Source organism: Rhinatrema bivittatum, chromosome 16, assembly GCF_901001135.1.
Source record: "Rhinatrema bivittatum chromosome 16, aRhiBiv1.1, whole genome shotgun sequence".
Taxonomy (NCBI): Eukaryota; Metazoa; Chordata; class Amphibia; order Gymnophiona; family Rhinatrematidae; genus Rhinatrema; species Rhinatrema bivittatum.
Genome location: NC_042630.1, coordinates 43374884 through 43402818, shown reverse-complemented (window position 1 = coordinate 43402818; position 27935 = coordinate 43374884). Strand labels below are relative to the sequence as shown.

Genomic DNA, 27935 nt, shown 5'->3' with positions numbered 1-27935 from the left:
GCGTTGTCCGATAGGATTCTGACCTCCCGGTTCCGAAGAAGCGGCAGGAAATGTCATAGAGCTAGCCGGACCGCTCTGGTTTCCAGACGGTTGATTGACCACTTCGCCTCCACCGCGGACCACGTCCCCTGCATTGCGCTTCGATCGCAGACTGCACCCCAGCCTACTAGACTGGCATCGGTGGTCACCACCACCTAATTTGGCAAATCGAGGGACACGCCGCGGGCCAGGTTCGACGGATCCAACCACCAGTCCAGACTGTCCCTGGCATTCTGTGGGAGCGGGAGGATCATCTGGTAGTCCTGCGACACTGGTTTCCAATGGGAGAGGAGCGCCCACTGTAAGGGCCTGAGGTGCACGAACGCCCAAGGTACAAGGTCGATGGTGGAACCCATCACTCCCAGGAGTTGCAGGTAGTCCCAGGTGGTGGGCTCTGGTAACGCAGAGAACTGTCGTGTGTGATCCCGCAAGGATTGAGCCTTGTCCTGGTGCAGAAAAACTTTGCCCAGTCGGGTGTCAAAGGTCGCCCCCAAAAAGTCCAAGCGTTGCGAGGGCACGAGGGAGCTCTTGGAGAAGTTCACTACCCATCCCAGGGAATGTAGAAACCGTACTACTCGAGTCACCACTGAGCGTCCATGGTCGAATGACTTCGCCTGGATGAGCCAATCGTCCAGATAGGGATGAACCAGAATGCCCTCCCTCCGGAGAGCTGCAGCCACGACTACCATGATCTTGGTGAAGGTGTGTGGCGCCGTCGCCAAACCGAACGGGAGAGCCGTGAACTGAAAATGCTGGTCCAGAATTTTGAAACGAAGGAAACGGTGGTGTTCCGGGCGGATGGGAATGTGCAGGTAGGCCTCCTTTAAGTCCAGGAAGGCGAGGAACTCCCCCTGATGCACCGCTGCAATCACTGATCGGAGCGTTTCCATGCGGAACCGAATGACTCGGAGAGACTTGTTGACTTCCTTCAGGTCTAAGATGGGCCGGAAGGATCCGTCCTTCTTGGGTATGACGAAGTAGATGGAATAGTGGTCCCAGCCCACCTCTCCGAAGGGCACGGGCGCAATAGCGCCTATCTCTCGGAGTCTGTCCAGCGTCAACTGTACCGCTCTTCTCTTGAGGGCCGAACCACAGGGGGAGAAGATGAACCTTCCCTTCGGAGGGCGGACAAACTCCAAGGCGTAGCCGTGTTTTATGGTGTCCAAGACTCACTGGTCTGAGGTGATCCGCACCCACTCCTCGTAGAAATTCGCCAGCCGGCCCCCAATCCTGGGGACGGAGGAGTGGGTGAGACTGGCATCATTGGGTGGCCTTGGGTGAGGGATTCCCAGGTCCGGAGGTGGCGCGCGCGGGCCTACGACCGCGAAAGGAGCGCGACCAGGGCTGAGACCTGGAAGCGGAGGGTCGGGACCCCGTCTGTCTGTAGCTCCTGTAGCGTCGCTGCGCCCTGGCTCTGGTCCGAGAGGAGGCAAAGGCCCTAGAAGGACGGTATCTGTCCTCCTTGAGTCGATGGACAGCATTTTCCCCTAGGGACTTGATAATTTGATCCAAGTCCTCACCGAAGAGGAACTTACCCCTGAACGGGAGAGAGCCCAGACTCGACTTGGAGGAAGTATCCACTGCCCAATTGCGAACCTACAGCAGTTGTCTTGCCGCCACTACCGAGACCATGGATCTAGCCAGGACCCGAAAAAGGTCGTACGAGGCATCCGCCCTGTACGCCACTGCAGCTTCTAGCCGGTCCGCCTGAGCGGCCTCCTCGGGTGGCAGTTCTTGAGACATGAGAAGTTGTTGTACCCAGAGAAGGCTAGCTCGCTGGGCAAGGGAACTGCACATCACCGCCCGCATACCCAGTGCGGAGACTTCGAAAACCCTCTTGAGAAAAACTTCCAACTTGCGATCTTGCGTGTCGCGTAAGGCCGCTCCTCCCGTCACTGGTATAGTCGTCCTCTTCGTGACTGCCGACACCGCGGAGTCCACTTTCGGGACCTTGATGAGGTCCAGGAAGTCCTCAGGGAGTGGATACAGCTTCTCCATGGCATGGCTGACCTTCAGGGAAGCCTCCGGGGTATCCCATTCCCTAGTGAGAAGTTGGAGAAACGATTCGTGAATGGGAAAAGCCCGTGCTCTCGGCCGAAGCGCCGCCAGGACCGGATCTCCCTTCTTTGAAGAAGTGACGACAGCGGGGGCTACTGGAGCGGGTGGGTCCGGCGGCGGGTCCAGATCCAATTCCTGAATAATCTGTGGGATAAGGTCATCCAGCTCTTCCCTCTGAAAAAGGCGGAGGGTACGCGGGTCGTCCCCCTCAGGCGTGCCGTCCCCTTGTCCTACGTCCGGGAGGTCCGAGCCGCGTCCCAACTGGCCTGAAGCCGCCCCCACCGCCGCGGGAGGCAGCCATACCCGGGTGGGAGGCTGGCCGGGCCCCGCCCCCGCCGGGCCGGAGGGGGCCTGGGTGGAAGGCGACATCCATGGAGCCTTGGCAGGTGGAGGTCCCGCAGGAGCTTCCAGGCCCTGCAGGTAGGCCGTATGCATCAGGAGAATAAACTCCGGTGAGAACCCCGGCCTGCTCGGGGGGGCTCCGGATGCAGCCGAGTCCGCTGTTCCCTGTCCCTGAGGGCCTGGTTCCGGCATCAAAATCGGAGGGGAAACCCCCAAAAATCCAGTGTCCTCCCGCGCTGCCAGAGTCTCCTCAGGGCGCTGTGAGGGTAAAATGGCCGCCGTTCCCGCCAAAAATGGCGGAGTGGCCGGCCCGCACCGCCCGGGCAACGAGGAAACAAACGAAAACTCGCTGAGGGACTGCGAGGTGCCTTCCCCCCTTGGGAGGCACCGTGCGCAGATGCCCTCACGTGAGATCCGGGACCCCGGGTCGCTGCAGGCCGAGCAACGTGACGGCCGTGGCATCGGGATCGCTCTCTGAGACAGGCAAAAAAACCCGGCAAAAAGCAAGAAAAGCTTCGGGGGGGGGGGCCAGGCGCGAGGAGCGCCGCTGCGGGGGGGCCCCGTTCGGCCTGCACTGCCGTCCTTCGGAACCGCAACAAAGTGCCGCGGGGGGGCCTTCCCGGCCACTCAACCCACCCAAAAAATCCCTCCCCGTCTGCCTCAGCAGCCCACGAGGAGCTGCAAAATGGCCGCGGGGAGAGAGCAGAGACGCGGAGAGGCCGGCCCCACCGGCTTCCGCAAGGCACCGAAGGTGACCTGCAAATAAAATCAAGAACACTGCAAGGAAATTGAAAACCCTCTGAACTTACCCCCGGCCGAAATCGACGGGTCACAGCACGGCGCAAGACAGAGGAACAAGAGAGAGAGAGAGAGGGGAAGCCACGCCTCCCCAAAAATTGCAAGGTTTTTTTTTTTTGTTTTTTTTTAAACTAAATTGGAAAAACTTGATCCAAATCGAAAAGCAGCAAAGTCCCAAGAAAAGAACCAAAGGACAAGAGATAGCCTAACAAATTGTGGGAAACCCTGATTCCCCTACTCGCATCTGCTGGAGTCAGAAGATACTGAACTCCTGCAGAGGGGGTAGTAGTATATATGGTGATGCCCCCTCGAAGCTTGTGCTGATTCCATCTGCTGGATTGGGGACATAACCCACTGTCTGGACTGATCCAGGTACGTACAGGGAATTGCAAAATACAGCTTTAACTTTAAATGTACCACTTGTGTGTGTATGTGCTGACTTATGCACACCATTGAATATTATCCCCTTAATATTCTTACAGGTTAACCTTAAATAATTACTACAACTTCCTGGCCTTGGTTTTTGCAGTGGAGGAGATTAACGAGAACTCAGAGCTCCTCCCCAACCTCACACTGGGGTTCCACATTATCGATTCTCACAACTATCTGGCTCATATGCTTATGGCTGCCTTGAAAATATTTTCAGGAAGGAGGTTCTGGATCCTCAACTACAGCTGCCAAACATCTGGCACCCTGGCTGCAATAATTGAAGGCGTTCCCTCTGAGGAATCAAGTGAGCTGTCCCATATGTTGAGGACGTACCACTTCCCACAGGTCAGGGGGTGCTCTTCCCAATTTTACTTTATATTCTGCTGCATAATCCTCCCCTCCTGAATGTTGTATTCCATGGAAATGAATCCAGCTTGTTGTGCACAATCCCTGAAACGTGACACAGTGCAAAGTATTTCTCTGTCTCCAGTAGATGGTGTTTAAAAAAAAAAAAAAAAAAAGAAGAAGAAAAGAAAAAAGACATCAGAATTTATTCCAATCTGGCTAAATCAGACATATTTATTTACAAAAAAAAAAAAAAATAGAGCACTTTGCCTACCAAGGAGAAGTTTCTTCTGAGCTTCCTTCCTTGGTTGCGGGCTTGCGGGGGTTAAGCTTTTAGCAGCCCTCATTCCCAGAGCATTTCTACACCGGCGAGTGACTGGGGGGATTTACCGGTGTGCCGGTCCCCCCCTCCACCCCCCCCCCGGCCCAGAGAAAATAGTCACTTATTCCTCTGCTGAGGCCTGAGCTTTCGCTAACTGCCTTGTTTAAAAAAAAAAAAAAAGAAGATTTCAGCAGCATTTACGGTCTCTCGGGCTCTGGAGGTTATTTTTAGACTTCCCTTCTCTGCACCGCGGCAATGCCGTGCACATCGTGTTGTGCTGCCTGTGGGGAGCCGGCAATGCGGCTCTCCCACGAAAACCTCTGCTCCCGTTGTATCCCCGGGGGAGAGGGCCCGTCGGTGGCAGCGGCCGGCGGGAGGGGGAAGTCTTCGGCACAGTCCCGTGGCGCGGATAAACCGATGATGTCTCATAGTCCTAGGCCTGCCCTCATCCTGTGGAGCATGGGAACGGCGGCCATTTTGCGTTCTTTAGATGCTTCTGCAGATTTCTCTGCAGGAGGAGGGGATCTCCCTCCGCAGTTGTCTCCACACGATCAGAGCCAGGTAAGAACCAATTTTCCTTTAATATTCCATCACAGTTATCAGATTCCTTTTAATTAAAGAAGAATTTAACTGATAAAAATAGGGCAAAGTGTGAAGAGCACTGTCTTTTCCTGTGCTGAAAATATGTGAGAGAATATATCCCTAATAAACTGAATAACTTATTCTCCTGTAATTACCACCTTCTGCTCTCCAAGATTACACTGGATCTCAGAATACGACTCCTTTTACATATCTTTTTACATATCTCATCCAGGATTAACTTTAATTTTAGGATCAATTCCCATGAAAAACCTGAAGATTTTTCTAAAGAACTAAATAAAAGCATCATGAGGTTTATATGGAGAGGGGACAGGCCAGGGCAGCAGGGAGCACTTTGTCACATATCACAGCACAATGATGATTTGCACTCCTGCACTTTAAAATGAGTTCCTGGCAGTCTTCTCCATGGTGTAAATGGAAAATAAAGAGAAGCATTGGGCAGATCTGGAAAGGGATCTTCCTCCTAATGATGATTTTACATTTTGTCTATGGAATCCCAGCTATTTAGGAAAATTATTGACCCTAGAACTTCTCCTAATTGTAGTTGGGTTACAGACCTGGATACTGATGGCTACAGATCGCAGGCTCATTTCCTCTGTTCTCTCTCTGCTTCCCGTTTCCTATCAGCAGATTAAACAGAGATCGTAACTTGGTCTTTACTGACAGAGGAGGCAGCTTCAGCAACTTCCAATTTTATGTAAGAGCTAAACAAATAAAGAAAGCCTTACTGCCCCCAAACTGGAGATGACAGAAACAGAAATGCTGCTGGGGAAGCAGGAATTGTGTCCTCAGCTCCCGATGTCCTCACTTGGGAGACTGTACAGAAAATGTGTTTGTTTGTTTGTTTGTTTGTTTATTTATTTATTTATTTATTTAGTGTTTTTCTATACCGACATTCAAGATAAGGATCACATCATGCTGGTTTACATTTAACAGGGGGTGTAAAGTGCAAATAAACTAAAACTGTAACATGTGAAGAGAAACACTGAAGTTACAATGAAACAGGGATGTTCAAAACTGGGAAAAGAAGGAAAGGCTAGAGGAATTTAACGGAAAGAACAATTGTTTACAATGTTCAAAGAATGTCCGACTGTGGTTTTGGTGAATTAAGGTTCAGTTGGGATCTGGAAAGCTTGCTTAAACAACCACGTCTTAAGCCGTTTTCTGAAAGTTAGAAGGAACGTTTCCTGTCGAAGATCTGGTGGAATGGAATTCCATAGCGATGGTCCTGCTGTAGAGAAGGCCCGGTCTCTAAATGTTATATGTTGAGAGGTTTTGGTGTGTGGAACATGTAGTGAATCTCTGATGGGTCTGGAGGAGGTATGTTTTCTGAATGGGATTTGTAGGTTGAGTGGAGCGTGGTGATGAATGGCTTTATAGATAATGGTATTGGACTTATGAATGATTCTGAAGTGAATTGGCAGCCAGTGTAGGTCTTTGAAAATGGGAGATATGTGGTCTTTTCTCCTCGTGTTTGTCAATATTCTGGCTGCCGTGTTTTGGACCATCTGAAGAGGTTTGGTGTGGGACAAGTGGAGACCTAATAAGATAGAGTTACAATAGTCTATCTTAGAGAAGATTATTGCTTGCAGAACCGTTCTGTGATCATGAAAGTGAAAGAGTGGTCTTCTTCTTTTCAGGACATGTACTTTATGAAAGCAGTCTTTAGTTGTTTGGTTAATAAAAGATTTTAGGTTTAGACGATTATCAATAATAACTCCTAAGTCTCTTGCTTTGGAGATGTGAAGGTTGGCTGGTGGATTTATCGTGATGTTACTGTTTTCTGAGGATATGAGAAGGAGTTCACTTTTTCTAGAATTTAGTATTAAGTTTAAGCTGGTGAGGAGGCAGTTGATTTCTTGAAGGCAATTTTCCCAAAATTCCAGAGTTTTTGTGATGGATTCTTTAAGGGGGATCACGATCTGGACATAGTCGCATATAAGAAGTGTTTTAAGTTTAATTTGGTTAACAACTGGCATAGTGAAAGAAGGTAAATATTGAAAAGCATGGGGGACAGGGAGGAACCCTAGGGAACTCCTATGGAGGAAGGATAATGAAGGGATTCTTTATTGTGGATTTTAACCTTGTAGCCTCTGTTCCCAAGGAATGTTTTGAATCAGGCCAGTGCAATTCCTATTATGCCGATGTTCGCCAGCTGGTTGAGGAGAATGGAGTGGTTAACAGTGTCAAATGCTGCCGAGAGATCCAGGAGAATCAGTAAGAAGGCATGACCTTTATTGAGGCCCATGATGAGGTAGTCTGTCAGGGAAATGAGTAGGGATTCTGTACTTAATGCTTTTCGGAATCCATATTGGGTAGGGAACAAGATATTGTGGTCTTCGATGTAATCTGATAGTTGTGTATTAACTAATTTTTCCATGACCTTGGCTATAGTTAAACATAGTTAAACATCTTCCTTAAAGATCTCTTCCTGTTGAGTGTTGTGAACTGTATCACTGGAGAGGTGGACCCTTGGGCCAGCCGTGAAGATGATGGAATGGCAGTGGGCGGACTACCGCCGTGAGGACTGGCCAGGAGGTGGTTCGAGACCGGCAGACCGGTCAAGAGCTTCACCCTGGGAAGCCCGTGGTCCCCCAGGAGGAGCCTGTGAGGACCCGGGCTGCTGGGGATTAGGAAAGGTCTCTCGGAGCAGACGTAGTCCATAGAACAGTCCGAGGTCGAGACAGGCAGCAGAACAGCAGAATGAAGATGTACCGAAGACGAAGCCAGGAAGACAGTCCGAAGATCAGGAACCAGATACTGAAGCTGAAGAACAGACCCAGAATCAGGAGCACTGGAACTGGAGCTAGAACACAGGAACTGAAGCAGGAACTCAGGAATTGAAACAAGGAGACAGGAACTGAAGCAGGAACACAGGAACTGAAGCAGGAACACAGGAATCAAGGCAGGAACTAAGGAACGCGAGGCAACTAGTGATTCAAAGGAGTGAACCCTGTTGCAAGGCGATTTCCCTAGTCAGACACCGGGTTTAAATACCCTGCGGGCGTCTGACGTCATCTAGGGGGCCGGCCAGGACTCCATGCAGCTGTGCCTTTAAAAGGCTTCCCCCTGCACGCGTGCGTGCCTAAGGGGGTCAGAGTCAGGATCGGAGCTCGGCAGCATCTCCCTCGTGGAGATGCTGCCTTTGACCTGTCATATGACAGGGCAAAGGTAGCGCCGGCGCCATTTTGGTTCCTGTCATCTGACGTCACGAGCGTAGGAGATCGCTCCCGGACCCTCGCTGGACCCCCAGGGACTTTTGGCCAGCTTGGAGGGGCCTCCTGACCCCCACAAGACTTGTCAAAAGTCCAGCAGGGGTCCGGGAACAACCTCCTGCACTCGAATCATGTTGCCGTATTGCAAAATGGCGCCGGCCATACGGCCATACGGCCGGCGCCATTTTGCAATATGGCAATATGGCCATACGGCCGGCGCCATTTTGCAATACTCCCGCCTTTGTGTCCTCTTTATGTTCCTAATGTGCCCTTGGTGTACACCCGCCACACCTTGCATGCTGCATCACACGTTGGACCAATGCAGAGTTTCCCAACTGCCCCCTGTCTGAGGTTCAGTATAGCAACATCTGCACCTGCCATTGACATACCTTACAGTTAGCTTCATGTACTAGGAGGGTGCTAAGGGGGACCTGCTGAGTAAATATTAGGGGAGTACATGACATGTCCCTGACAGTAGAAGAGGTACTGTTCCTCAGTACAGTCAGGGAATGCACAGTAAGGGAGCATTGTAATGTATGCCTGCTCTTATGATCTGTGTGGAAAGGGGAAGGGGTGGGTAGCAGTCTATTGCAATTGTATTGCTCATGTCAGGCACTGTTGGCGTTGTGGGGTCCAGACACGTATTTCTTACCAGTGTTCAGTATTATAGCTATCTCTGCTGACAAACACCACGTATGTGAGGCTAACCGATGCTAAGGAACTAACTGAGTTTGCTGCCTAGATTGGTCTGTCACATGTGCTGGTAAACGGAAGATGCCTTCCACCAACGCTGGGTGACTGACAGACAGGTTGCCAACCTCTGGTGCCATGCAGGACACCCATTATAGTGGTGGCTCATGCATACGCTTAATTTCCAGGCTCCATTGGCATACAATAGTGTGTAGCTATCCTCATCTGCACATGCTAAGCATGTACCCTGTGCATACTGATATATCAGTGTACATCGCCACCATGGTAGCATGTGTGGCAGGGATGGGTTTCCTATAGTTACTGTCTTAGCCTTAAGGTTGTGGGCCACTGAAAGGTGAGGTATGGGAAGGGTTATGTTGCTATCTGCATGCCGTGTATTAAAGGAGTTGCACAGACTGTCAGCGGCCAGGTAACTAGGCTGTTGCTAGTCGTACGGAGAGGTGAATATATTAATGCTAATGTGTCATACCCGTTTACATGGTGCAACTGGTGTAAGGTATGCTCAACAGGCCTTAAGTGTGTTGATCTGGTGTCCAGGTGCACAAAGATGTGGTGACTAGGGATGTGAATCGTTTTTTGACGATTTAAAATATCGTCCGATATATTTTAAATCATCAAAAATCGTTAGAGCCGCGATACAATAACAATTCCCCCGATTTATCGTCAAAAAATCGTAAATCGGGGGAAGGGGGAGGGGAAGGGGGAGGGCGGGAAAACTGGCACACTAAAACAACCCTAAAACCCACCCCAACCCTTTAAAATAAATCCCCCACCCTCCCGAACCCCCCCAAAATGCCTTAAATTACCTGGGGTCCAGAGGAAGGGTCCCGGTGTGATCTTTTCGGCTGGGAGGGGGAGGGAATCGAATTGTCGCAGTTTGGGTTTTTAAATATCGTGTAAATCGTGTAAATCGTGTAAATCGAAAACCGGCACACTAAAACATCCCTAAAACCCACCCCGACCCTTTAAAATAAATCCCCCACCTTCCCGAACCCCCCCAAAATGCCTTAAATTACCTGGGGTCCAGTGGGGGGGGAGGGGAAGGGGGAGGGCGGGAAAACCGGCACACTAAAACAACCCTAAAACCCACCCCGACCCTTTAAAATAAATCCCCCACCCTCCCGAACCCCCCCAAAATGCCTTAAATTATCTGGGGTCCAGAGGAAGGGTCCCGGTGTGATCTTTTACTCTCGGACCTCCGGTGCGTTGTAGAAATGGCGCCGGCACTACCTTTGCCTTGTCATATGACAGGTCAAAGGTAGCACCGGCGGAATTTTGTTTTTTGTCCCCCGATGTCAGGAGCGTAGGAGATCGCTCCCGGACCCCCGCTGGACCCCCAGGAACTTTTGGCCAGCTTGGGGGGCCTCCTGACCCCCACAAGGCTTGCCAAAAGTCCAGCGGGGATCCGGGAATGACTTCCTGCATGCGAATCGTTTTTCCGTACGTAAAAACGATTCGCGGCAGGAGATCGCTCCCGGACCCCTGCTGGACCCCCAGGGACTTTTGGCCAGCTTGGGGGGGGCCTCCTGACCCCCACAAGACTTGCCAAAAGTCCAGCGGGGGTCCGGAACGACCTCCTGCAGTCGAATTGTGTTGCAAAATGGCGCCGGCCATATGGCAACACGATTCGACTGCAGGAGGTCATTCAGGACCCCCGCTGGACTTTTGGCAAGTCTTGTGGGGGTTAGGAGGCCCCCCCAAGCTGGCCAAAAGTCCCTGGGGGTCCAGCGGGGGTCCGGGAGCGATCTCCTACGCTCCTGCCGTTGGGGGACAAAAAAACAAAATGGCGCCGGCGCTACCTTTGCCCTGTCATATGACAGGGCAAAGGTAGCGCCGGTGCCATTTCTACAACGCACCGGAGGTCCGAGAGTAAAAGATCACACCGGGACCCTTCCTCTGGACCCCAGGTAATTTAAGGCATTTTGGGGGGGTTCGGGAGGGTGGGGGATTTATTTTAAAGGGTCGGGGTGGGTTTTAGGGTTGTAGTAGTACACAAAAAATTACCAAAATGGAGATATTATATGATAAAAGGCTTGAAGCCATTGAAAATTCGTTAAAGTATTTAAATTTGAGGATATTAAATTTTCCTCAACACGATTTAATTGTGCCACTTGAGATGTTCAAGGAATATCTTGTTAATATACTCCAAATGCCACAAAAATCTATTCCTCCTGTTGCCAAGATTTATTATGTGGGAATTAAGAGGGGTAAAGAGGAGATAGAGAGTAAAGCTGAGAAGCCACAATTAAATATATCTGAAATTCTTGAAGCATCAGCAGATACTAAAATTGAAACCAGAGCTACCTTTTGTCTTTTCTGCAGATAGAGATGCAGTGTTTCGCATTTTATATGAGGAAGAGGCTAGAAATGTTTTATGGTGCCCCTGTTTGGATTTATCCTGACCTGTCTTGTCATACACAGGTTAGGAGAAAGCAATTTCTTGCAATGAAAAATATAGTTGAAACTAAAGGAGGGAAAATGCTAGTGAGATTTCCCTGTAAATGCGAAATAACCCGTCTAAATCAAAAATATATCTTTTACGATATTTCACAACTGAAAGTTTATTTGGACTCATTGACCTAAAAAGCCTTAGTTTTGGTTAGGAGATATGATGGATAGAAAGCGCTACCTTATTTTTTCAGTTGTAGATTGAGTTGATTCTCATTTCCTTAAACCGCTTGTTTAGCTTATCACCACTAGAGGATTACCAAATTACTTTAAGGTTGATACATATAAATGTTGCCAAAGAAAAATGTTTCTTTTTGTTAGATGTGTGTGATTACTGTATCTAAGATTTAATTTTCTATGTATTATTTGAAACGCATAAATAAAAAATTAAAAAAAAAATAAATAATGTTGGCCACATCCACCATGTGAACACTGTCTGACAGCCAACACTGTGTGGTCCACAGTCCTACAGTGTCTTCACATATTTCACCTCGCCACACACACACATACAAGCCACTCTCCAAGGTTAACTGTCATTGTTGATAGCGGATGTAGTTTGGACAACCAGTACAGTCCACTGACAGGTATCTGTCAGTGTTGACAAATATTTGGTATACTTTACTGACTATTAACAGAACAACAATCATTTACATGCTGCAGAACCCCAGTGGACTTTCCTCCCTACAGGTGTGCTGTTCAAAAAGTTACAGGTAACGAATGTTGCTCACACATCAGTATCAGCAGAATATTAGTGTTTGCACATACTGTATGACCTGTGTCACCATCACGTAATATACCCACCTCACCCCTGTTCTTCTCCATACTCTGTCTTGAAGCCCCTGTACCTGCAAGCCTTTCTTGAGGGACATCATGTGAATGGGACATATACCCTCCCAACGGAGTGATATGGGTGCATCTATGTCAATTGGAGGGACATGTAGGCCCATGTCTGGCCCATATTCCCTCTATTGTTGCACACAGCTCAGTTAGCAGTGACTGTGAAAACCACTGTCCGCCAGCTCCTGTGGAATACATAGTTGGCCAGTGAGCTAAAGGGGTATTCTAAACATATAGGCTGTCAGGCATTGCCATAGTCCCAACGTGTGGGGCTATATGTATCACCGGGTGTCACACATTTCTGTACTCAATTATGAGTAGGTTTGTGCGTCCGTGGAGGACACAATCCCTGACAGATGGTCTGCCACTCTAAGTGGACATCCGGAAGCTCTGAGCCATCTACCTCTTGCCATACATGCTGTAAGGTGTTGCCTAGATGTCCAGCCCACTGTGTGGCCTGTATATGTAGTGGTTCACAGTCCAGGTGCAACACTGAACACTGCAATGCTGTTTGTCAGTGCCCTTAGGCACATCTTGCTTCCCTGGCACATTCCACCTCATGAAGGACAGGTTGCCATCTTTGAGGATACAGCATGTAGCGTTCAGCCTGTTTAACATCTGCGCATTCAGCTAATGGAGCTCCTGGACCACATAACTGTGGCGCTGCATGGAGCACAATTGCTAAGGATGCACATGTGTTTGGCCAAGTGTCAGGTATTACCACGCTGTAGCCGGGCATGGCAGGGGCTCATGGCAACGTTGGCCCTCCTGATATCCCCTTGTGGAGGACATCTCCGGATGCAGCCAGGTGGTGTGCTGCCAGAAGGGTGCACCCTTATAAGGTACAGTAAATGGAGGCTCTATGTGTAAATCTGCATGGTATCATGGTTGAGGGGCAAACCTGAGAGTGGTTGGTGCAGAGGAAGGGTGTGTTACGCTGAGGCTAGGTACCAACTGTACCCTGAGATGCCATCCTGGTATGGGCTGGTGCTGTGGCCAGCAACATCGTTGTCATAATGGCTGAGACACACACCAACCCATGGCATTTACACAAGCTGGGTGGGATGGGCTTGCATATATTGTGGGCAGACTGGGTGGAGATAGGGGTCTGGTCAGCATGCAGACCTTACATCATCCCAACTGTTCACCTTCCTGGCCAGCCTACCATTGTACTGTACAGTATGAGGGCGACAGTGCAGTGAATCCTACATACCTTATCACCCACAAATGGTTCCAATATTGTGATAGAGCGAGACATTAGTTTATCACCCTGTCTGAACCCCTGTCATCCTCATCACTGCAAGTAGCAAGCGTGGAAACAGCTGTTGCTGTACAGTAATGTGTGTTAGCTAGTGGATAGTCACTGACACCCATCCACGTGCAGGTGTTCCAAACAGCTCTGGAATATGATGTCCATAGGTTGTGTGCTGAAAGGCTGGTCGACTCTATCCGGACACCTAGCACCCATTCATTGTTCCCGCTCATTGATCACCGATTCTTCCTATACCACCCCTGGTTTGTTGCCGCACAGGAGTACTACACATGTTAGGAAAGGGGAGTGGGCTGCCGCTGTACATCAATATACCTCATCACCTGCCTAGCCATATATCTGACCCCCTTCATGCATACATTCCACCCTGTGCAGCCTCCTTTTGTATTCTGCCACCTCCATATGGACGACACATGGGTAATACAGGATCAGCCAAAGGCTTAGGCTCCAGGGACACATTCACATATGAGTACTGATGTCCTTTATTTGGACATCAGGACCTATGCTGGAGGGCTGTGTGATCATCTGTCAATAGTGACATTAGTGAGTCATCATACTCAGCAGTAAGGCTGCTATGATGAGGGCGTTGGTAGAGCCAACACGGTTATGATGGGCTCTGTTTGCACGAGCGTCAATGACTGTGTGTCTGCTGTAGGGGTACAAATGCCTGGTCGGAGGTGTTTCCACAGTACACAGCATGCCTTCTGTGCTATTGAACCAACTGCAGGGGGTTACGTGGCACCAACTACACCCAGATCTGTGCCTTGTGCCGCACTGACCCATTTGTGGGCGGTTGTGCATCCCATCTGTTGAGGCCCTGGGCGAGGAGGCACTCTGTTACAGTCCTGAGAGCCTCATTAGCAATTTGCACAGATCTCCCTGTTTGAATACATTGCAGCCAGCTACTTTCTGCACCTTATAGACATTCGAAGGGCACCTGACACCACATTGTAGGGGATTGCATCCTTGTCACATCCACCTGTCAGTCCTCTTGTGAGGGCTCACTCCTCAGTAATGGCCATCTATCACTCAATAGAGCAGTGTTCACATGCATGCATCCTCCCTTTGCCAGCCTGGCCGATCAGCTGTGCTGCTGGTGACAGCCTGTCTGCGAGGTGGCTGCCAACAGTCAGGACATCACCTTTGTGGCGGAGTATGTGACACATGGGTGGGTACCCCCATGTGGCAGCTCAGTGCAGACAGCACTGCTGACACTTTCTACAAGTGACATGTTATGACAGGAGCATTTACGGCCTGCATTAAATGGTGGTTGTGTGTCCCAACAGAGGACATCTATATCATGAAGAGTCTGACGGCCTGTGTGTGTGCTCGTTCCATGACCATGCATGGCCAGGTAGTTATTTCCTTGCTTCTCATGCACACTGTGTTGATCACTAACGCCATCAGATAATGTGTCCCATATCTGGCATGAAATGGGTGTGTGGTACGCCTTGGATGGCAGGTGTGCACTGGACACCAACCCTGAGCTCTGCTGCTATTCCATCAGTAGTTGTACTGTGACTAAACAGTTCATACTGTTACTGGGGACATGATGGCCAAGGTGTTACATACTGTACTAATATTCACATACCATATACATGTACGGTACAGAATGTGCACATGAGTACCTCAGGATTGACATTCCTACACAAGATACACAGTGGCTGCACCCTTTGCAGCCACAACTACCTGGTTGTGACAGCTATACCAGGCTGCCCATTGGGCCCCACATCACTAGTTTCACAGTCACAGCCAGATACGTGATGTGAGCAGCCATAGTTTTCAAGTGGTACTGCATGGATATGTAGGCCGGAACAAATGTACATGCATAGTCAGTTACAGGGAGCCCAGTGGAGGGTGTGTGTGAAACCGAACCACCGACTCATGGGAGCTGGCAGTGTACAAACCGTGACTGATGTTTCATGTCTGTACGACATGAGTTTATGGAGGCTGATACACAATATTAGTGGGCCCATGAAAGCAAAGTGGCCTACATACTGCCATAGCTGTGTGTGTGTGTGTGTGTGGGGGGGGGGGGCGAACTGTACATGCATCTCCTTTCCTTCGCAGCGATTCCTTGTAGCAGCATACAGCCGCCACAACCATGTGCATGCAACAAGATAGCTGGCTCTCCTTTCGGCCAGCTGCAATGACCGCAGAGGTGTGTTGATGTGGGATGCTACAGTGATAAGGGACCTTCAGATAGGTGTGGGCAGCGCCAGATGTGCTTTTTTCTCACGCACCCATTCATGAGGCATTAGGAGGTTGTAGGGCTGGTATGTGTTCCCTGCTGTGTATTGAGGCTCTGCTGCCTAGGCCCTCACTGATAACACTTGCATACTGAAGGGATGTTAGTGTTGCTGCAAGACGCACATGACAATAATATTGAGGTTTGGGAAATAAGGTAAGAGTGACGTAGGTAGGGTTCATTAGTCCTAATGGGCGTCAATGACGCACCGATATGCATGCCACCGTGATAGCATTAGGAACTGACAGAGGTGTGGGCCATTACAGGTACAATTGTTGTAAGGTGTTAGCAAATATGGCGAGGCGTGTGAGTGTGTTGTGTCTCATGAGGACAAGTGTGCACTGTACCGTCATCCTTGCTGGGATGTCATTATGTAGCAAGTGCTTAATCCAATGGCACCAAATAAGTAACACACATAGAGCACCTCAGCAGTGCTTGAGCCAGCCCTTAGCCACCCTATTATGAGCTATACCGTCAGATGTAGGGAACCACCCCCAAACAATTGTTGGGTGGACAGACTTAGCAGGTCAGGCACGTAGCAGACTGAAAAAGAGGTCTGCACATTAAACTATGTCCTAACCCATCAGTGGCCAAACTGCCCTGCTGGGGCATGGTTCTGTCCCATGCCTACCTTAAAAGTGTGTCTGTATAAGGTGTTGGCGAAACTGCCTGCCACTGACTGTGTTTTCATGCAGTCGTGCATGCGCGCATGGGGGATCAGGTCTGAGGTCTGGATCTATAGCCATAGGTATTCAATGCTGAAGAGCCACATTATGGAACACACAGCAAAGCAGGATTATCCTAGCAACCTTGGGGGGAGCATACAGTAACGCTCCCCCAGTCTTGTCCAAACACCGGAAGCGGCTCTTCAGAAGGCCGAAGGTATGTTCGTTGACTGAGCGTGTAGCACGTAAGGCCTCATTATAGGCCATCTGTCGCGCCGTGGCAGGCTGGAGGATTGGGGTCATAAGCCAGGGCCTGTATCCATAGGCTGAGTCCCCTGTAGCAATGAAATAGGCAAGCCATTACAAATACTGATGTTGATGTCACATGTGTGTAGGTGCTCTCTACATGCAGTAGAACCGGATGGCACGAGGCAGGCCATTCCTGTTTCCTAACACCCTATGTGTGGGGCTCCATGATTGCTTTGGGCCACAGCAGGTGTGCTGCTATTAGGAGGTATAGCACGTGAAGGGCCCCTAGACAGTGAGATTTATGTCAGCAGTGTGTATGCGGTAGGTCCGTAACATCACTGTCCTTAGAGATTACATTCCTGTGTTCGGATCATATGCATCATGCACTCTAGTCATTGTGTACAGACATATCTGCTCAACTTGACCTTTTAGGTAGGTATGCATTCCCAATAACGGACATGGTGTAAACTGGCTGCCTCTGAATGTGCACAACTGACTAGAAGTGATCATGCGAAGTATCATGAACGTCAGGACCTCAGGAACACCTGTGGATGTAAGCTGCCCTTACATCACAATTCTAGAATCACCTTGGACAATGCCATTAGCCATGGCTAGACCAAATAAGTGTAGGCTGTCCACTAGTGCAGTGAGGTGAACAAGCCATGTCACATACAGGCCATACTGGGGCTGCTGTGTACCTCGTGCTTGGCAGCCCATAGCAACTGGTTGGGTGCATGAGCCATTCCACCACTTAAGGTAACACTATGAGCCACTGAGGCCTGTTGTGATGGGGACATATGACTTCATCCGGACAGGCGTATACATCACATTTGTGTGCCATAACACAGATGAACATTGCAAATATGTTAGATGTATGGAAACGTATATCTTACCATACAGGCCATACGCCATACAGGCCAGTTTCGAATTTGCGAAACAGAGATGATTGCCTGAGTATGAAGGAATCGTGCGCTGATCCCGGAAAGCTGGACATCACTGAGAGGATCCGCATTCCAGCATCACACACCACTTACACGTTGAGGGAGTGGAACTGCTTTCTGTTGCGGTAGGCTGCCTCCGTCTGATGGGGTGGAATGATGGCCACATGAGTGCAGTCAATAGCTCCAATGACATTCGGAAAGTGGGCAATGGCATAAAAACCACGCTTGAGGTCCATCAGGTAATGTCTGTCACGCGGAAAAGCTATGTATTGAGGCATGTGGGCCATGACTACTTCAGTGACCTGGTGCAGACACCGTGAAAAGGTGCTCTGTGACATCCCACCCACAACAGCTACTGTGGATTAGAAGGAGCCACTTGCTGTGAAGTGCAGGGCGGCCAAGAGTTTGGTCAGGCTGGGGACGGCATGGCTCTTTCGGGTTCGAGGCCCAAGGGCACCTCGTATGTCTTCATATATTTCCAGGATGGCACGAGAGCTGAGGCAATACCTGCTCATCACAACATCCTCTGGCATACCCAGCAATGAAGTTCGTGGAAGATAGATCCGCTGCCTGAACCTGTGGCGACGTCGACCAACGTCCTGGCGTCTGCGTCGAACCTGCTCAGCCATGGCGTGCGCCTGCCCCATACACTGTGAATGTGTAGATGGTATTGGGAAGATAGACCTACTAAGAACAGGCCTTTTTATTGGGTAGCACTACCTTTGTAGGTCTGTGGGGATTGGTTTTCTACATTTTCGTGCAACGCGATATTATCGCGGTGCGAGCTATATGCAGCGATACAGTCTATTGCAATTGAAAGAGGTGTAGTTATTGGCCACATTAGGAGCCGCGCTAACAACGCAGTTGTTTCGCGGTTCGCGGTAAGTCCTCCCTACTTTACATTTGCCCCGCCGCAAGCCCGCCCCCTGAATATTTAATTCAAAATTTGCATTCGCATACCGCGGTAACTGCTGTTAGCGTGGTTTGCGAACTTTTCGCGCACACTACGGCCGTACGGCGTGCAAAAAGTCCTTAGAAAATAAAGCCCTATATCTTGTGGCAGGCCATACACCCCAAAGATATGCTGCGTGAAGAGTTGGCCTAACTCCGGTGCTGATGGTAGATTGGGCAGTGGAACGAAATGAGCCATTTTGGAGAAACGTCCACTGTAACCCAAATGACCGACTTCCCCTCTAAAGATGGCAGATCGACCACAAAGTCTGTGGCTATATGTGCCCCCAAGGTTCTATGGGAATCGGTAGAGGTTGCAGGAGACCCCATGGCTGCCCGGGCAGGGGTTTCTGTTTAGCTCAGGAAAGACAGGAACTAACATAAACACAGACATCATGCCTCATTCGAGGCCACTAGTAATAACGATTCAGAAGTTCCAAGGTTCGCTCCCGACCTGCGTGTCCACCAGTGAGAGAGTCATGAGCCCAGAGTAACACCTCCTTTCGTAATCGCCGTGGGACTATAGTCTTGCCCAAGGGATTCACAGTCTTACTTGCTATACTGACTCTTGCTGGATCCAGGATGTACTGAGGAGAATCCTCCTTCCCCTCTGGCTCGGAGGTTCTAGACAACGCATCCGCTCGAATATTCTTGCTCGCTGGCCTGTAGCGAAGAGTGAAGTTAAAGCGGTTGAAGAAGAGAGACCACCGGGCTTGTCTGGGATTTAGTCGCTGGGCTCTACATAGAAACTCTAAGTTCTTATGATCCGTGTAAACCATGATGGGATGGATCGCCCCCTCTAGCTACTATCTCCACTCTTCAAAAGCTAGCTTGATTGCTAGGAGTTCCTTGTCTCCTATGCTGTAGTTACACTCCGCCGCTGAGAATTTCTTTGAAAAATAAGAGCATGGGAGTAACTTGCCCTTGCTGGAAGTCTGGCTGAGAATTGCCCCTATGGCTATGTTGGAGGCTTCTACCTCCACTATAAAGGGATGTAGCTGGTCTGGATGATGTAAGCAAGTGTCTAGCAAGAAAGCCTTTTTTAGACCTTCAACTGCTTGACAGGAGGCTTCTGGCCATACTTTGGTATAAGCTCCTCTCTTGGTAAGAACGGTAAGAGGAGCCACTCTAAGAGAATAGTGGGGAATGAACTGTCTGTAGAAGTTCGCAAATCCTAGGAAACACTGTAGCACCTTCACTCCCATAGGACGAGGCCACTCCTTAATGGCTGAAACTTTCTTGGGATCCATACGAAATCCAGTAGACGAGACGATGTATCCCAAGAATGGAAGGGATTCCTGCTCAAACAAGCATTTCTCCAGCTTTGCTTAGAGGTGATTGTCCTTAAGGATTTGTAATACTTGTCTTACGTGTTGCCGATGAGAGTCCAAATCTTGGGAGTAAATTAGCAGATCGTCTAAGTAAACGATTACAGAGGAGTGCAGCATCTCATGGAGAACCTCATTCATTAAGTTTTGGAAGACTGTCGGGGCATTGCACAATCCGAATGGCATTACTAGGTTCTCGTAATGCCCATCCCTGGTGTTGAAGGCAGTCTTCCATTCGTCTCCAGGGCAGATTCAGATGAGATTGTATGCACTTCAAAGATCGAGTTTGGTAAAGATCTTCGCCCCCTGCAGTCTGCCCAGGAGCTCAGGGAGTAGTGGCAGAGGATAACGATCCCGATGAGTAATGGCATTCAAGCCCCGGTAGTCAATGCAAGGTCTTAATGTGCCATCTTTATTCCCAACGAAAAAGAATCCTGCCCTCGCAGGTGAATTGGAGGGTCTAATGAACCCCTTCACAATATTTTCGGAAATGTATTTTGACATTGCTTGTGTCTCAGGAAGCGACAGAGGGCCCTTCCACAAGGGGGTGTAGTCCCAGGCAGCAGTTCAATCGCACAATCAAAGGAGTGGTGCTGTGGCAGAACCTCTGCCTTCTCTTTGGAGAACACTTCCGCGAATTCTGCGTATGGAGTTGGAGGTTGAATGGAAGTATTCAGTAAGGCTAGTCTATGGGAAAACAGGGTCTCAAGACAATTAGAGAAACAGAAGGGACTCCATTTTACCACTTGTAGCATGTCCCAATGTATTACAGGAGAGTGTCTTTGTAGCCACGGTAATCCTAGGACTATCGGGTAGGGATGTGAATCGTTTTTTGACGATTTAAAATATCGTCCGATATATTTTAAATCGTCAAAAATCGTTAGGGCCACGATACAATACCAATTCTCCCGATTTATCGTCAAAAAATCGTAAATTGGGGGAAGGGGAAGGGCAGGAAAACCGGCACACTAAAACACCCTAAAACCCACCCCCGACCCTTTAAATTAAATCCCCCCCCTCCCGAACCCCCCCCCCCCCAAATGCCTTAACTTACCTGGGGGTCCAGCGGCACACTAAAACCCCCTAAAACCCACCCCGACCCTTTAAATTAAATCCCCCCCCAAATGCCTTAAATTACCTGGGGGTCCGTAGCGGTGGTACATAGCTTAAATTACCTCCGTAGCGGTGGTCCGTAGCTAAATCGGGGGAAGGGGGAGAGCAGGAAAACCGGCACACTAAATCGTGTAGTCTTCAGCCGGCGCCATTTTGCAAAATGGCGGCGGCCATAGACCAAAACGATTTGACGCAGGAGGTCGTTCCGGACCCCCGCTGGACTTTTGGCAAGTCTTGTGGGGGTCAGGAGGCCCCCCCCAAGCTGGCCAAAAGTTCCTGGGGGTCCAGCGGGGGTCAAGGAGCGATTTCCTGCCGCGAATCGTTTTCCGTACGGAAAATGGCGCCGGCAGGAGATCGACTGCAGGAGGTCGTTCAGCAGGGGTCAGGCGCAAAATGGCGCCGGCTGAAGACTACACGATTTAGTGTGCCGGTTTTCCTGCTCTCCCCCTTCCCCCGATTTAGCTACGGACCGCCGCTACAGAGGTAATTTAAGTTTTGGACCGCTGCTACGGACCCCCAGGTAATTTAAGGCATTTGGGGGGGGATTTAATTTAAAGGGTCGGGGTGGGTTTTAGGGGGTTTTAGTTGCCGTGTTTTAGTGTGCCGCTGGACCCCCAGGAAATTTAAGGCATTTGGGGGGGGGGGGTTCGGGAGGGTGGGGGATTTAATTTAAAGGGTCGGGGGTGGGTTTTAGGGGGTTTTAGTGTGCCGGCTCACGATTTTAACGATTTTCACGATGCTTTACACACCCAAACGGCAACAATACGATTCCCTCCCCCTCACAGCCGAAATCGATCGTTAAGACGATCGAGGACACGATTCACATCTCTACTATCGGGTGCACTGCCTTCTTCAGGACCAAGAAGGATATTCACTCAGAATGTAGTACCCCAGTCTGTAAGGTGATGGGAGTGGTGGAGACAGAGATACTCCCAGGCAGAACTGTCCCTTAGATAGGGGTGATCCATACGGATGGATTACGAGGGCGAGTGGGTAGCTGAAGCTGTTGCACCAGTTGGACAGGATAAAGTTCCCTCCTGCCCCGGAGTCAATGAATGCTAGAGTGGAAAACGATCCCCCTGGGTATTCAAGAGTCACAAGGACCGTACATTGAGGAGCAGAATTAACACAGCCTAGGAGTAGCTCCTCAGTTGCACCTAGGCTTTGGTGTTTTCCGAGCACTCCTTACATTGAGCCAGGAAATGGCCCTTGTTCCCGCAGTACAAGCATAACCCCAAAACTCGACGTTGGTGCCTCTCCTCAGCGGACAGTGGGGTGCGTCCCAGCTGCATGGGCTCCTCCGCCGACAAGTCGGAAGAAGACGCAGGATGACCTGGAGGTGACATCATGGGTCTCAAGAAGGCCAGAGCCAAGGATACCGACCTACACGGGGGCCGTCCCTTCTTGGCCCTTTGCTGAAGATGGCGGTCCATTCGCCCAGCCAGGTCAATAATGCTGTTTACGTCGTCAAGGATGTCCCTGGCAGCCAACTCAACCTTAATGCGAGCAGACAGCCCTTCCAGGAAGACTCCCCGCAAACAGTCATCACGCCACCCGACCTCTGTGGCGAGGGTGCAAAACTCGATCCCATAATCTGCCAATGATTGAGACCCATGTCGAAGTTGCAGTAGCTTGGACGTGGCCGTAGATAGCCATGCTGGCTCATCAAACACCTGCTTGAAGTTACTTATGAACTGTTGCAGATTACTCAACAGCGGGTCGTTACGGTCCCACATGGGTGAGGCCCAGCTTAGTGCTTTTCCATCCAGCAGGGACAGTATGTAAGCGACTTTCACAGAATCGGAGGGGAACTGGCCTGGGAGTAGTGAAAATCTGATGTAGTACTGATTCAAAAACCCTCGACAGGTCTTGGCGTCACCGAAGTAGGGTCGTGGATAGAATGTGCAACCAAAACGTTTTCGTTGCATTCATGATTCAGATTCGTCGGGGCACAAATGCGTTACATTCGACCATATGGCACCCCGATGCGTTAATACGGCGAGTTAAATTCGTGTCCCAGCTAAAATTGAAATTAACTACAACCCCCCACCCTCCTGACCCCCCCAAGACTTACCAAAACTCCCTGGTGGTCCAACGGAGAGTCCAGGAGCCATCCCTGCACTCATTTGCCGGTTTCATCATGGCGCCGATAGCCTGTGTCACAGGGGCTACCGGTGCCATTGGTCAGCCCCTGTCACATGGTCACCGGCGCCATATTGTGCTCCTACCATGTGACAGGGGCTGACCAATGGCACCGGTAGCCCCTGTGACATAGTATGGGCAAAGGCTATCGGCGCCATTTTGAGTATTGGCATCGGACGGACGGCGTGCAGGAGGTTGCTCCCGGACCCCCGCTGGACTTTTGGCAAGTCTTGTGGGGGTCAGGAGGCCCCCCCCAAGCTGGCCAAAAGTCCCCGTGGGTCCAACGGGGGTCCCAGAGCGACCTCCTGCACGCCGGCCGTCCGATGCCAGGACTCAAAATGGCGCCGATAGCCTTTGCCCATACTATGTCACAGGGGCTACCGGTGCCATTGGTCAGCCCCTGTCACATGGTAGGAGCACAAGATGGTGCCGGTGACCATGTGACAGGGGCTGACCAATGGGACACAGGCTATCGGCGCCATGATGAAACTGGCAAACAAGTGCAGGGATGGCTTCTGGACTCCACGCTGGACCACCAGGGAGTTTTGGTAAGTCTTGGGGGGGGAGGGGTCAGGAGTGTGGGGGGTTTAAAGTTTTATTTAGGAGGCCGAATAAAACAGAAATCTGTTAAATACGTGGGGAGTCACGATGCGTTTCGCCTCCCCACGTATTTAACAGATAGGACAAAATAAGTTGCGGATTACAAATACGTGGAAAACGGATGCACACCTCTAGTGGTGGAGCAGGTAGCTAGGTTGGTGCGGGCATTCCCATGGCAGGTACCTGCGGGAGTGTTGGTGGTGTCTTGTAGGGATGTGCAGAGCAAAATTTTATGTTCATATTTTTTATGTCCGAAAAGGGGTCCCACTTGCGGCCAATATGGACATAAAAAAAATCCAATGAGTTGGGTATATGTACATATGTGCAAAAAAAAAATTTAAACCCCCTCACCCTCCTTAATCCCCCCCCCAGACTTACCACAACTCCCTGGTGATCGAGCGAGGAGTGAGGACGTCATTTCTGCAATCCTTGGCGAGAAGCATGTGACGTCGGTGGCACGTCGAGTGACGCGGCGTCACGTGATTCCCGGCTCGTTCGCGCCGGACGGCTCGTTCGGCCCAAAAATAACTTTTGGCCAGCTTGGGGGGGTCAGGAGGCCCCCCCAAGCTGGCCAAAAGTTATTTTTGGGCCGAACGAGCCGTCCGGCGCGAACGAGCCGGGAATCACGTGACGCCGGCGTCACTCGACGTGCCGCCGACGTCACATGCTTCTCGCCAAGGATTGCAGAAATGGCGTCCTCACTCCTCCCTCCATCACCAGGGAGGTGTGGTAAGTCGGGGGGGGGGGGATTAAGGAGGGTGAGGGGGTTTATATTTTTATTTTGGCTCAACAATCGCGATTTCCCACATATCGAACATATCTATGTTCGATATGTGGGAAATCCGATCGTTTATGTCGAATCAATTTTTTAAGTAAAAAAAAAATATGAGTTACGTTTTACTAATGCGGTCAATCCGAATGCACACCCCTAGTGCCTTGGGGGGCACCGCATCCAGGCGGTTAGCCAGCCGCTCAACGGTTGCAGCCTGTATGTCCAGGCAGTGCTGCTGTTGTTGTAAACATTGAGATAGATATAGGCTGCAAGAAAATAATGAATTAATCTCTAAATATAACTAATATTAGAACTGAATGGTGTTGTTTTATTTGAACGTGAATGTTGTTATAGAGATAAGACCTCAGTTTTGGCAAGAGATCTGAATTAACAGAAACTTCTGATGGCCAATTGGTCCAATCATCGGTCTTATAATCTCTAATTTTAATTTTGTTGATTTTGATAAAACATTCTTTTATTATTAAATATTACTGTAGTAACAAACTTACAAATTATTTTATTAATTTAAACTTTTTACTAAAATTAATGTCTATTGGCACTAGTAAAGCAACATTGTGAATTTCAATAAATTGAATATTATTGATTTGCTTGATGTTAAGCTTGGTTCATGGATTCTTAAACACTATTTCCTGAATGTTAATAAAGTTGATGTTTGTCACTCTTAATTGATGTCATTTATGCTTTGTTGCCTCTTAATTGAGGTTCTTGATGCTTTGTTATGGTTAATTTTGGTGAAATAGAGTGACAAAACATTCACTCAGCTCAACAACTAGCTGGGTAGTGCTGAGTAAATGGACTAACACGTCTCAAAAAGGTAATATAGTGTTGCCGTTCAGCAACTTTGTAGCATTGATGAACCAATGTGACAAATCATTCACTCAGCCAAACAATTAGCTATGTTATGCTGATGGACCCGATCGTCTCAAAAAGGTAACATAGTGATAATGTTCAGCAACTTTGTAGCAATTTTTTTTTTTTTAATACTTTATTTATAGTTTTTTTTCAAATGCTTACAAACGAAATTTTGTTACATTAATTTTAAGGCTTCCATAGCTTCCAACAAAATAAAAACAAGAATCAAGTAACTTCAATTGACTTCAATTACAAAATAACCTATTTCTTATACATGCTAAGGAAATAGGTCAGCTTCATAGTTACCTATGTGACTTATTAAAGCGAAGCATTACAATTATTATCTCTTAAAAGAAAAAACATTGAGGCTCTTAAAGGAACTTAAGGAATCAGAAGGAGATAATCCTAAGAAGGAAAAAAAATGACATATCGATAGCTTTACATATTACCGACTGGTATACATTTTTGCTTAAAGCCTATGGTATCTACTCACTTATAGGTGTAACCACATTAGTTGACAAATCATTAGGCAATGGGGTAGAAGCAGTGGGTTGTTGAGCGTCCACAAACTGTTGGAGTTGTTCAATTTGATAAAAGACATAATCAGAATCCCCTTTCTTTAGCTCGCATCTACAGGGATATCGTAGGAAAAAAGTAAAACCCAATGAAATCACACTTTGTCTTAATTTTAAAAATTCTCTACAACGTATCCTAGTGATGGGAGCCAAATCGGGGTACAGTTTAACTTGGAAATTTTTGAAAGTATTTCTTCATAAGAATACTTATGTCTTTTGTAGCTATAAAAGAAACAATCAAGGTATTCCTATGTAACACATCTAAAGATGAGTCTTCGAGAAAGTTTGTTAAATTAGATGGTATAGGGGACTTTTTTAGTAAAAAATAACATGAATTTATCGAAGGCATTTCTTCATCCACTTATAGGAGTACTTCTTTAAGGTATTTTTTAAAGGAAATATATGGTAACTCACCCAAAACTTGTGGGAAATTAACCACCCTAATATTTAAATGCCTAGCCCTGTTTTCTATTAGCTCCAAACGATGAGAAGTAGCAATATGATCTTTAATTAACATTACATTCAGCTTTTGCATCGTTTGGATGGATTCATTATTTTTTATAACTTTCTTCGATAACTCTGAGAAATTAGTCTGAACTGATTGCAATTTCCCTTGATGTTCTAAAAATATAGTTTAAATCATTCAAATTAAGGATAGGTGAACACAAAAGCTGTTTGAAGAATAAAAAGACATCTGCTCCAATAGCGATGCACTGCATGCAGGAAAACCACGATATCAAAGAGCTGAGATGGTTTGTCTTAGAACACATTAAACGTGACATAAGAGGAGGCGACAGAGAGAGATTATTATACAAAAAAGAGCAAGAATGGATTTTTAAATATCATTCTATATGTCAGGTGTTTTAATAAATTTATTCTTTTTATTAGTATAGTTTTACTATTATAATTTTATATTTCTTGATTTTATTGTTTGATCTTTTGTGAAGCATTGCGATGTTTCTGTTTTTCCACTGATACACTGCAGCCAGATTTCAGTTTTTGGCTGCATTTTGCTGGTTCTAATTTGTGATCCTTTATTCTGGATTTGGGGAGGGTCTGTCTCTGTTCTGTGTGTGTGTGACCAAGGTGAGGGATTCTGCTAGCGTGTAGCGTCTGTGTAGGGATCTACAGCAATCGGGTTTGTCTCGTTTCCCCAGTAGGTGGTGTCTTGGAAGTGGAGACCTGGGGTCTCTACATGAGAAATGAAAGGAAATTAATAAAAATGAAAAGATATCAAACAGAGAAAATGAATGAGGAAATAAACTGGAAAATGAAAGAAAGCACATTGTCTTTGCGTGCACCTCCCTCACCTAACCTGAGTGGCTGTTCCACACTGGTGTACGATGCCAGCTCTCACTCAGAGCTCAGCATAGCGGCCCTGCCGCTGCCTGTGTAACCCACTTTAATGAAAAAGACAATGACACTGAAGGGTGCTCTCTAAGGGCTGTGCAACCAGACCACTGCTTCCTGAGCAAAACCCAGGAAGTTCTCTGCTGTGCCCTGAAACTAAAGAAATGTGTTTGTTTAAATTATGGATCCAGGCTGTGAAGGATCAGTAACTTGAATTGCCAGAGAGTGAGGGTTCAGCAGTTAGGATTCAAAGCAGCGCTGATGTCATCTCCCGCCCTTCAGCATTCAAAGGGCTTCACAGTAGGACACAAGCTGGGACTTTGAAATAAATGCAAAGACTGAGTAAAGATTGGAGATAGCTGCTGAAGTATCACCAGTTGAAATCTTTGAGCAGTATTTCATGTCTGAGCTACTGCACTTTGCATGTGTTTCAGAGTGAGCAGAATGATTGTCTGCTACTTATTATTCAGTAACGTTTAATGCTGTTATATGTTAATGTGCTGTGTAACTTCATTATTGGTGCTGGGCTATCAGTTGAGCTGCAGGGCTCTACAGCCTTAACCTTGTATAGTCTGGTTAACCCTGAAGTAAGAAAGTACAAGAAACCAGTGCCATACATATATTACAAGGTTACACGTGCAAGTTGGCTTTATCTCCCATTTTCCGTCCTTTACTTTTCCAGGTATAATTATGTTTTGAATACACAATGAGGGG

The 27935-nt window shown here is 48.5% G+C and overlaps 1 protein-coding gene across 1 annotated transcript in view; it reads left to right on the top strand.

Annotated features, from left to right (window-relative positions):
• Positions 1-4287: 4287 nt before the first annotated feature.
• The window catches only part of LOC115078317 (vomeronasal type-2 receptor 26-like), an 88050-nt gene continuing 64402 nt past the window's right edge, over positions 4288-27935 (top strand). Inside the window, exon 1 of the mRNA XM_029581193.1 lies at positions 4288-4894. Coding sequence (XP_029437053.1) covers positions 4589-4894 — 306 coding nt within the window. The 5' untranslated portion in view covers positions 4288-4588. The remainder of the gene's footprint in view (positions 4895-27935) is intronic.